Here is an 11,359-nt window from a genome sequence, read left to right on the forward strand (position 1 = left end):
GCAATTGATCTAATGTGGTGGCAGAGGCTGTGTCAAGACTAATGTAATCTAATAGATAATTTCTATATTGGTTAGAATTAAGATTATTTTTATTTTTCCAGTTCATGAGGACTGTTTTCTTGGCTATGCATAGGGCAGTGAAGATCATATGGGCTATATTCTTTTCTGAAGTGACATTATCTAAGCTGCCCAACAAACACACTAAGGGGGAAGTTGGAATGTTACATTTCAGACATTTTGATAAGTCTTCACATATCTCGCGCCAAAACTTTTGCACTGGTGGACAGAACCAAAGAGCGTGGATGTAATTGTCTGGTGTATTGCCTTGACAGTGTGAGCAGTTGTTGGAAGATGTAAAGCCCATCTTGAACATCCGATGACCTGTATAGTGCACTCTATGAAGTATTTTGTATTGTATTAATTGCAGACTGGGATTTTTAATTAATTTAAAAGTTTTTAAGCAAATCTGAAACCAGAAGTTTTGGTCTAGGTTGACTGATAAATCTGCTTCCCACTTTGCAGTAGGAAGGGATATTGATTCATCTAAATTAGAAAGTGTTCTGTATATTTTAGATAATAATTTGGGGGATTTAAGAGTAAGAAAATGTGCCGCACTTAGTGGTGTTTGTAATTCAACTTGACTGAGGTTAAATTTCTTTTTTACTATGGATTTAATTTGTTGATATTCTAAAAACCTTGTCTTGTTGATCCCATATTGTTCAACTAGTCTGTCAAATGGAATAAATTCTGTTCCCTCTAATATATGTTCTAAGTATTTAATTCCTTTACAACTCCATTCTGGGAAATTAATCATATTATTGTTTTGTAATATGTCAGGGTTATTCCAGATAGGTGTACGTTTGTATGGGATTAATGAAGACTCCGTTATTTTTAGAAACTCCCACCATGCTGTTAGAGAAAAGCTGATGTTGATACTTTTAAAGTTGATATAACAAGTTGACTTTTTTTTTATGAGGTTTTGTTAGAACACTGCTCCAAGAGTCCGTGTGGAGAGGGACAGCACAGGCCTTAAAGTTTAATAAAAAAAAAGGTGTTTCCAAAGCTGCATGTCAGCGGGTGTATTTATTACATGGACGATGGAGGCTGCTGCCTCACACGAGCGCAGCGTCCTATCATGTGATGCAATGATTTTATTTGATTTTTTTTCCAAGTCAAAGGTTCTTCCATCAATTGTAATGATCTGGATGCAGGTGTGAGAATGAAACATGCCTTTTTGAATAAAGAGGTTGAAATAACTCATCTTTACTTTTTTTCTTTAAATGAACAAAAATGTTAATCTTTAGAATTTTTTTGCAGGTATAAAATTCACAGGTTGTAAGCATCGATTTTATTAGCTGCATTTATGTCCAGTTTAGACTTGACTGTTTGTTTTTTAGATTCTCTTGGCTCTGCTGGAGACCAATGAAGGGACATGTCTTATGGAGCTCTCTCCAGAAACTCGAAACTTTAACCCACCAGTTAAAACCTCTTTGCAAGAAGCAGCCAATCGGGGGGGAAGAACCAAATCTGCTTTAAGACACAATGGAAACTTTAAAAAATATTTTGAACTGTAATCGTGCAAAGCTGCTCTTAGACAGTCCTGGAGTGAAACTATGCATGTGCAGAGCTTGACAGGTGGCGTGAGAGGAAGAAGAATTAGGCAATCGGCATCTGAAGAATAGTGAAGGTGTAGATCTGTTCATTCATGACATGAACACAGGTGGCACTGATGAGGCAACGCATGACAGTAAAAACAACCAACAAAGATTTCTTAATATTTTTATATCAAAAGTTCACAGGAGTTGTAGCACTGTCAAAAAATACACAATGAAAACTGATGCACACACCAAAAAAAAAAGGATACATCACAACTGCATTGACACAAATGCATCGTTTCTACATGAACTGTTCAGCTCCGCAGTCGAAGCTAGAAAATATTCATACATTCAGTGCTTGACTGACTGTATTTAAGATTCTACAATGAGCCCCTGCGTACGGCTGCCAGACACGCACACACACAACACAAGATTCAAACACAGCAACAAAGATCCAGGCTGATTCAGAGTGTGACACAGTGATCCGCAGCACTTTGGAACCTGAAGAAAGAACTCACAATGCTGTCATATGGGGACAATTTAATTTGTAATCACACAAAGTTAATTTAATTTCCATTAAACTAGCTGCTCCTGGAATTTAATGACATCCATTTATCAGCTGCTGATGTTCGTTTGTGTCTGATGAAGGGACGCATTACATGTAATACTTTAAAAACAAAAAGACCCCCACTGCTTCCAGTACACTAAACTGAAGCTGGACAAATTTAGCTTCCTGCAGCTCTCAGTGTTTTAAATGCGAGAGCAGACCCGCTTCCGATGATCTTAAATTTTTCTTTGGGATTTGCTTTGTGGAGAGCACTGCCGAGCGGCTCCTGCAGCTGAATTAATTGGTTTTTCTAAATTAAAATTCACAAGCAGCTCCCGCTGTGACTTTGATTAGAAGTATAACAAAAAATAATTAAGGAAAGCTGCATCAAATAAATTTCAGGAAAACCGAATCTGCTGGAATTCATTAGCACTGATTCTTTGATACAGAAAAGCTCTCTGCGTGCTGCTGCTTCAATTATTTACACTGGGCTTGAAGGGTGGGGTGCGGGGCACACTGTACAACTGATTTTCCACTAATTAGTCCTGGTCCTATGACCACAGCTATACAATAGTGATTGGATCTATAGCACAGCACACAGTTCAGGTTATTTATGGACGCAAACGCGGGAGAAATTTACACCTGAAAACATGTAGATGAGCTGGTTTCAGAATCCGTGCAGTTCAGAGACACTGCTTCAACTACCTGCCTGTGGTGTGTGAAAGAGCTACACTGAGGTAAAGCCATACGGTGATGTGTGTCTTCACTCATCAACTCCAGAATCAAGCAGAAGCTGGTTTACATCTCTCTGCTTGTGTTTGAGACATTTATAAACTTTGAGGTGTGAAAATATGAATTCTTGTCCCACAGCCATGACTTTAGTCCCCTGAGAACTAAACCACCTTAACAGTTCATATTTGTCCTCACAGAACACACACGAGAACATGCAAACTAAAATGTTAAAACAAAGTCACGGGGCTGGAAAAGAGCAAACCCCAAGTTCTACAAAGTGACACGAGTCAACACAGTCTGGTAGCTGTAACCAGGGAAACGTCCTGCTAACATGTCAGAGTGGGCTTTCACACAGCAGCTGAACCAACTCCCCTCTTATCAGTAACACAGTACTGTATAAATGTCCTTGTGTAGTTTGTGACCCTGACATGGATGCAGGATAAAGTTACACTAACAGAAGTATAACCTCATCGTCTTTGATGCATGTTCATTTTCCCCCTCAGCTTCACTGTTTCTGCTCAGACTGTTAAATGAATCGGAATCATCCCTGTAGTCAGACGGAGACGACTCGGAATAAATTCAGTTTGTGCCAGCTGATTTTTATGCTTTACTAAAAATGTATGAATCTATATGTCATGAATGACATGCAAAAACAGTAGCACTGTCCTTTAAAAAGAATGGACAGGTTGAACCATGTCTTATACTCAGTACAATGTTCCTGTTTCCTGACAGCCTACTCTCACCACTTCCATTCAGTCCTCCTCCTCCTCATCCCCTCCAAATGACAGGAGGCTGTTATTTTTAACTTTCTTTCCAGATGCCTCCTTTTTCTCCTCCTCCTCTTCCTCCTTTTCCTTGTCCCCTCCACTGCTCTTCTTCTTTTTGCTGGAGCTAGCACCGATGCCCTGGAATTTATCTGAGGAAGAGCGCTTGGCTGGTTTCTTGAAAAGGATTTTACCGTCAGGAGGCTGACCATCTGCGGAGCAGACGGAGGTATGTATGTGCAGGGTTGCAAACACAGGGTTTTATGTTAACATGCTGTATACAGTGCATGCATATGTAAATATTTTCTTACTCCTGGTGTAATTAAATCATTGAACTGGACTCTCACCTTTCTCTGAGCTGCCTCCAGCCTGTATTTCATCCTTCATCTTCTTCACCTCCTCTGCAGTCAGGTCTCCACTTTTAAGGACCACGACCTGGGGCAACTCGTCCTCTCGATCGCTGCCGCTGTCGTCATCCAGTGTTGGCATCACCTGACGCTAGGATAGCAAACAGACCGTTAGCCTGTGTGAGAAGTGTTTTGAAATCCTGCATTCACTGTGAATGACGATACCGAGGTTTCTTATTTCAGTGATAATCATTTCATCAGCAGCCCGACACTCAAACTAAAATCAGGAACCTGTACTTCAGAGTCATGATTCAAGTCGTGGTGGGTTTTTTTTTTTTAAAATACAACTTCATAAAACAAAAAACAAACCCATTCATGAAAAGCCATGGCTTTCTGTTGTAGAGTACATAAATTCAGTTGTAGAACGCCTGCGCAGTCACAGCTGAACGCTGCAGCGCAGTTCGAGACTGCTCTGATGGTCCGGAGGAACAGCTGTAGCTCGTGCGGCCTCACTGCTCAATTCAGTGAATGGGACCCTCCGTTGAATTATGATTCAGAGCATTTATTCTTCCTTATATGAACACCATGCGCCTGCGCTCAGAAACAAACGTCGCAAAGTGTAGCTGTCACACAACTGAAAGAGATAATGGTTTGGTAGGCCCGGTGCAGCTAACTGGCACGGCTAACCCAACCGCGTAGTTACCTTAGTGTCGACATTCGGTCCCTCTTTGTACCCCACATCGTTCTTAAACTTCTTGAGAAACGACGGCTCCGCCGGCTTCACCCATGCTACTCCGCGGCCCTTATTTTTATTCATGGCAAAGAAGCAAAACAAGACAAGCAGCCAACGAATGCAGACTGCAGATCCGAGCAACTTCCGGCTAGCACGGACTCGTCAAAACAGAGAAACCGTCACTAAAACGCGCCGCGTCACGTGACTTCAGGAGCTACTGTCATTGATGGATTTGGGAACGTTGATGCCATAGCGCTGCTTGGTGCTACATTGGATCTGCACAAGGGACGATAAGCTAAATGATGATTCAAAGCGAAACATCGCAGAAAAACTAAGCCGATGAATGTCCTCCACATAAAGCAGCAACTCGCCCTATTTAACTTGAAGAAGGAAACTCTCCGCTGTGACTGCTCGTAGCGCCGTTAGCCGTATGAGCATGAAAAGTTAAGCATTAGCATGAGACAGTTTGAGAACTCTGCCGATCTGGACTCTTTTATTAAAGAACTGGAGGAAGAGTCTCAGACTAAGTTTATCACCTTTTCCGTGGGCCGCCATTATAATGACAAAGGTAACGAAATGGAGAGTGACTGCTAGCTGGACAGCAGAGCTGTAAACACTGCTCCCTGCTATGGTCCAGTAGTGAGTGTGTCGGTTAACGCCGGGGTCTTATCAGGTCGTGTGCTTGTATTTGTCACACAGATTGGCATCCTTTGCCCGGAAACCGCGTCTACTGGCAGTGGGCTGGGGGCTCTGGGATGCCAGCCATTGAATTCACCGGAGTCCCATTTATGTTTGTGGGCTCTAAAAGGCTCGTCTGCCATCAGGGCAAGGACCTCGCCGTAGCTCAGAAGCAGAGATATGCCGAGGAAAGGGCAAAAAAGACGGTGATTTCACTGCGCGTTCAACACACACACAGAGGCTGGCTGGTGATGCGAGGAGCCGAGGGATTGGTTGTTTCGCTGCTAGGCAACCGATGACGCTGCAGCCTTGGAGAAAAAAGCGCGCAGAGTAGACGAGTTGGGAGTAGTGCTGTGGGATACTGAAATTTGTGTATCAATGCAATATTAAGTAAATACAGGACCAATAGTGACAACACTTTAAACCTAGAAAAGGCAGCTTATGTAGTGGAGAGCATTGCGTCATGATTTATCAGACGAATCATCATTAATGTCCAATTTCTGAACACGATTTAATGGCCTATAAGTCAGTGTGGTTTTTACTTTTCCACAACAAAACACACCTTTTAGTTTTTCATTTATTTTGAAATTGGGGCTTTCTGGAGACCTTGGATGTGCCTGTCTCTAAAGCACTTTGGATCAACTACTGTCATTTTAAGGTGCTATAGGCTTGGATGGCATGGATATTATCAATATTAGGATCAATCTGCTCACTTCTAATGGACAGCAGTGAACCACAGCTACTAAGAAAGGCGCACGACTCCACCTGTTTCTCAGTGTTTGATTTGAGTATGCTTAGATGTTCTGCTCAAGTTAGCTAATCTTGACATGAATTATTGAATGCATTATTTAACTGATTTCTTTCCCATAATCCACAGATGATTGACCACACTTTAGTTAGGAACAAATCAAACTCGCAGTCTAGTAAAAAGGTGGGATGCCCAGCAGCCATATCAATCAGCAAGATCGCAACATTCCCTAAATTCAAGGTAAGTGGAAATGTTGGCTCTCCTACAGGAATGTGACCTTTAAGCAAAGACAGCTGAATTTAAAGGAGAAAGGCATGGAGTACGAGTTTAGGACTCAGACTAAATCATTTTGTTTCGGCACATGTTTCTCTCCATGATCACCACTCTGATTTCTATCTGCATGCATGTTAGTTGGAAGAAGACAGGGAGAGGAGTAAGAAGGCAGCCTCCAAGATGCTGAAAGAGGCTTTGGAGAGAGATCCAGTTGTGTGGGGAACATGCTATGTTGTTACACAGCCAAGTGCGCATGCTGGGCACGCAATGGGAGAAATGGTAACGAACAACAGTCTCCTCACAAAGGACAAAAATCTGTGTTTCCATGTGAAACTACAAGTGTGCTATATTTAAAGGAGCCCGTGGACGCAAGAGTGGAGCAGCAGGTGGTGGAGCTCAGAAAGCAGGGCGTGAGGAAGGTCAGCGAGCTGAAGCGTCATCTTGCTCAGTTTGTAACAGCCGAGCTTTTTAAGGGAGCTAGCCCACCCCCTGCGTCCAGGCGCCGGTACTACCCCTCAGAGAAGGACCTCCGAAATATAATGGCTAAGGTGAAGGACCAGGCTCGGCACAGAATCGATCAGGTGAACCTGGAGGTGAGCGGCGCCTTTATCATTCCTGTTTGGGTAAAACACCAGCATGTGACTAGTCCGTATAAAAAAGAAAAAAAGATTGTATTTGTTGCAGGGCTTGTTTGAAGAATGGTGTGCTGCTACACCTGAGGACAAGTTCCATCTGCGCCTCCGTACAGAGGACGCCTCCTTCCTCTTCTGCCATCAAACGTTGTGGCAGATGAGGCTGCTGCGCCTGTATGGGGCAGATGTCTGCGTGTTCGATGCCGCCTACAGAACAATCCGCTACCCTCTGCCCCTGTGCTTCTTGTGTGTCCGCACTAACATGTGCTACTCCGTTGTGGGAGTGATGGTACTCCAAGAAGAAACAACAGAAGCCATCAAAGAGGGTCTGGAAGTGTTCAAGTGTTGGAACGCAGACTGGAGGCCAGCAAGCTTTATGGTCGATTGCAACGCTGCCGAAATCCAAGCTGTTGAGTCTGTGTTTGAAGGTACGGTGAGCTAAAATGAAAACAAAGTGATCACTGTGGATCTTTACTCTTTTTATACATGTTGGTGTTATGATTATATATCAGTGTGCTCTCTATTCAGTCTCTTTCTACCTCTGTGCAGGCACCAAAGCGCTGCTCAGTGACTTTCACAGGGAGAAGGCATGGGACGAATGGATACAGAAGGAGCATCGAGTGGCTGACAAAGGAGATGCTCTTACAAAGCTGAAAGCGATAGCCAGCTCACTCACTACAGAGCAGTACGAGGAGGCAGTGAAGGCCCTGATGGCCAGCCACACCTGGGAACAAAATCCTGCGTTTCAGAGCTGGTTTTCAGACACGTGGTTGTCCAAAGCAAAGGTAAGCATCTGAGAAAAAAGCAGCTCCTGCACAGAGACATTTGAAAGCTGAAATTCTATCGCCACAACAAACCCTCGCTATATCTTGCTTTGTTTAAGAGATGGGTGTCTGCCTTCAAAGAAGAGACACTGAATATAGCTATCATCACAAACCATGAGACTGAACACCAGAATAAATTGTTCAAGCACAAATACCTGGAGGACTACAGGGACCGGACTTTATCTGAAATGCTGGACATCGTGACACATGTGTACATCCCTGAACTGCGGAGGACGTAAGTTTTCCATTTGCACAAGCTTGTCTTCAGTGTGCACGTCATGTCAGCAAAAATAATGTTTCTCTTTCAGGTACATTGAAGCTAATGTGAGGTCATACGGACAGTGTGACTCCAGTGTCCCTCCTTTCCTGTGGGACAGACCCGCAGACGTCATTCAACACATCACGAGCTGCATGGACAGCTCTCTCTCTGAGGGACACGTGGTCAAGCTGGGCGACGGTGTGTTCAGAGTGAAGAGCGAGACACAGGAGGACCAGTCTTATGAACTGGCATTTGGGTCAGACGACAGCTTGCCCTCCTGTCAGTGCGATGACTGGAGGCGGTACAAGTTGCCATGCAAACATTTCTGTGCAGTCTTCCAGAAGGTCCCTGGCTGGACGTGGCAGCAGTTATCCCTGAAATACAGGGAACACCCGCTTCTTAACCTGGATGCCACGTGTTGCTCCATGACCCCAGACTCAGTGGACGAGTGGGGCACGGAGGTAGTCAGTGAGCCAGTAACCTGCAAGGGTAAGGTTTATCTGCAACATGAGAGAAGAACTTCATAAAAGTTACTGTCTTACCCGCACAATCATTAACCTGTTACCTCAAATTTTAGGGAGTGCAAATTTGTCTTAGTGTAACTTTCTTTGCAGACACACAAGTGACCTCTGACTGTGACAGTCCACCACGCAAGCGAGTGAGCAAGTCATATCTGAGGAAGAAATGTGTCAACCTCACCAAACAACTCATGGACAGAATATGTACCACTGAAAGCCAAGACACACTTCAGGAACTTTCTGAGACGTTAGGCAGGCTGGTGAAGGGGCTCACACCTGCGTTTGGCAGTGAGGATGGTATGCTTCATCTGGAAGCAAAGCGGGTCCGAGTTTCCAGCTGCACAGACTGAGGGTGGAACCCACAAAGTGGCTGGCCTCGAAATCATCAGAACCCTCCCGGAGCCGCGCGATTTTTTTCGAACGCTAACTACGTCATCAGATTCCCGGAAAGGAAACAACCAATTACAACAAAGCAGCTACAGTCAAGAGGGCGAAGGCATGATATGGAAAAAGCACTTAAGCTTCACAATAAAACCAAAGTAGTTTTAATCAAAAATTGTGTCTCCATGAATAATGACATTATCCATGAAGAGTAGTTTCTTTACCTATTTAAAATAAATCCTAGCGGAGTCCGATGACATCACCACTGAAGCTGTTTGGTCACCACTGAGCAAAGTAACAACTGACAAGCATTTATATGAGGAGCCATTATGATGTTAATGCGTAATCTATACCTGCAAGAAATGTAAGATTTTCGGATGACAGCGACAGAGTGTACTTTACTGTATAAATAAATTAGTGAAAAACCAGGCCTTTGTATTGTGTGTCCTGTTGTGTAGTGACGAATGGAGGAAGCTGCCATACAAGCTTTTATTGTGAAAATTTTCGTCTGCCTGTTCGCATCCTTTAACTCAGGCTTGACTGCGGTCTGAAAGGATTAACATGGAGCCCTCTAACAACCAGCCGAGTTCGGGAATGTTTTCAGCGTCCTTTTATGCGTTATTAGCGGGCTTTTTGGCAGCTACTGCCTCTCTGTCAGCTAAGCTGTCGCTCGGTGCGAGCTACCTGAGAGAGATGTGTGAGACGCGGCTGAGCGACTGGAATCAAACACCTGGTGGAAGCGCAGCCTGTGACTGGGTGACACTGACTCTCTGACATCTTTGTTTTTGTATTTCTACAAATACCTAATTTCCTTGGCATGGTCTCTCACACTCACACACACACACACACACACACACACACACACCCTTGATCATAATGCCTCTTCCACTGAATTTATTAAAGAGTTTTCTCGTTTCCGACTACTGCTACAACAAAGATGGCAGCCAGCCGGTGTGACACCGGTAGAAAACAGTAACAACTTGGAGGAGTAATATTCATGCAAGTGATCAGAAGCCTCTTAAAGCCTCCATAAAATACCTTAAAACATTTAATTACTGTGTACTTAAAGGTTAGCTCTGACTTAAATGAATGTGAGACGAGCACAAACTGTTGCCGATTAATATGAATAATAAATTAATTCATTAATGATGCAAGCTGATAGTTTTGTTCTCAGTAACATGTACAGCATCTAGCTGTAAAACATAAGCCAAACAGGTGTTAGTATTGTCATTAATTAGGGCGTGTGCCGGTACATAGTCAAAATTAATGTGATTAGTAACAGCTGTATGATTGTTTTTCTGTATCTAACTGTGGTGGTGGTTTAAGGTTTTTGGTCATTAACCAGGCACGTTTGTCAAAGTTTAGGCTGTGAGGTAAAAAGTATATGTTCTTCCTGGGCATGCTTAATTGGAAATGGAGAAACACTGTTTAGGAATCTGAACTAAGGATCTGCACTCAGTTCTGGTATTTAGCCAAGCCGTGACATTTTTGCTGCAGAGGGTAAAGTTATGTTTTCGTGTGTGTCTTGCTATACCTTGGCCTACAGCTCCACATCCCCCTGCGGCTGCTGTGCGGCGGCCTGCTATTCGCCTGTAATGCAGTCATGTGGACCACCTTCTCCAAGGCACTCCGCCATTCCACCTCTACAGCCAGGGCCACTGTCACGACCACTGCATCCAACTTCATTTCCTCTGTAAGCTCTCTACATATGCTGAACTAATTTGATTTTTCACAACACTATAACAACAAAAGGGAAACATTTTGACTTTGCATTCAACATTCAGATTACTGTTTTATATTTATAGTGAATGTGTTCTTCTGTCCAGGGACTGCTAGGGAGGCTCTTCTTTGGAGAGAGCCATGCAACTCTGTGGTGGGCAGGCATCGCTCTCACTCTGTGTGGACTGCTGATGCTTCATGGTTCAGCACCTCAGACACACCCACAGGAAGCAGACAAGAAGGACAAGTAATGCATGTTGGAGTTGTTCCAAGTGCGCAGCCTCAAAACTGTTGACTGCAAAGAGCAGTTCTGTCAGGTTCTCCGCCTGCAGAATTGACTGATGTATACTTTTTAAGAGTTCTTCCTATAAGACGAACAACAACTGCCTTTTTATGGACTTTCACCTGAATTCTGATTCTTTATGAGGGGTTCCCTGGGACTTGCACAAAATCAAAAAACCCTCATATTATTATTTTTTTTGTACCTGTGTGGAAGTTGATTTTTTTAATGTGTGATGCATGTATTACAAACCACACTGTGACTTGCTCTGCATTGGAATACTGAGTGGAAATGAATATTTTTATAAATAAAATGGAAGTCGAACAAAT

At 43.5% G+C, this 11,359-nt stretch overlaps 3 protein-coding genes across 4 annotated transcripts; 2 read left to right on the forward strand and 1 right to left on the reverse strand.

The window, feature by feature from the left end:
* Positions 1-1,766: 1,766 nt before the first annotated feature.
* kiaa1143 (KIAA1143 ortholog) lies at positions 1,767-4,889 on the reverse strand. The gene is made up of 3 exons (XM_085422089.1): positions 4,689-4,889; positions 3,986-4,136; positions 1,767-3,850 (listed from the first exon to the last, which is right to left on the reverse strand). The coding sequence occupies exons 1-3, from the start codon at positions 4,800-4,802 to the stop codon at positions 3,627-3,629; spliced, it is 489 nt and encodes a 162-aa protein (XP_085278215.1). The 5' UTR covers positions 4,803-4,889; the 3' UTR covers positions 1,767-3,626.
* Positions 4,890-4,944: 55 nt separating this feature from the next.
* LOC146658469 (uncharacterized) lies at positions 4,945-9,297 on the forward strand. Of its 2 annotated transcripts, XM_085422083.1 has the most exons (10): positions 4,945-5,286; positions 5,418-5,602; positions 6,274-6,384; positions 6,556-6,696; positions 6,774-7,010; positions 7,102-7,477; positions 7,599-7,834; positions 7,933-8,108; positions 8,182-8,621; positions 8,747-9,297. In XM_085422083.1, exons 1-10 carry the CDS (start codon positions 5,175-5,177, stop codon positions 8,998-9,000), a joined length of 2,268 nt encoding a protein of 755 aa, XP_085278209.1. In that variant the 5' UTR covers positions 4,945-5,174; the 3' UTR covers positions 9,001-9,297. The 2 variants fall into 2 exon arrangements, with proteins under 2 accessions (XP_085278209.1, XP_085278210.1); XM_085422084.1 differs by lacking the exon at positions 5,418-5,602 and having other exon boundaries at positions 4,946-5,286.
* Positions 9,298-9,549: 252 nt separating this feature from the next.
* On the forward strand, positions 9,550-11,359 carry LOC146658470 (transmembrane protein 42-like). The gene is made up of 3 exons (XM_085422090.1): positions 9,550-9,787; positions 10,578-10,724; positions 10,858-11,359. Exons 1-3 carry the CDS (start codon positions 9,593-9,595, stop codon positions 10,999-11,001), a joined length of 486 nt encoding a protein of 161 aa, XP_085278216.1. The 5' UTR covers positions 9,550-9,592; the 3' UTR covers positions 11,002-11,359.

The sequence above is a fragment of the Rhamphochromis longiceps genome, linkage group LG11, assembly GCF_057381845.1.
Source record: "Rhamphochromis longiceps isolate RC_006_pf linkage group LG11, R_longiceps_female_GT1.1, whole genome shotgun sequence".
Classification (NCBI taxonomy): domain Eukaryota; kingdom Metazoa; phylum Chordata; class Actinopteri; order Cichliformes; family Cichlidae; genus Rhamphochromis; species Rhamphochromis longiceps.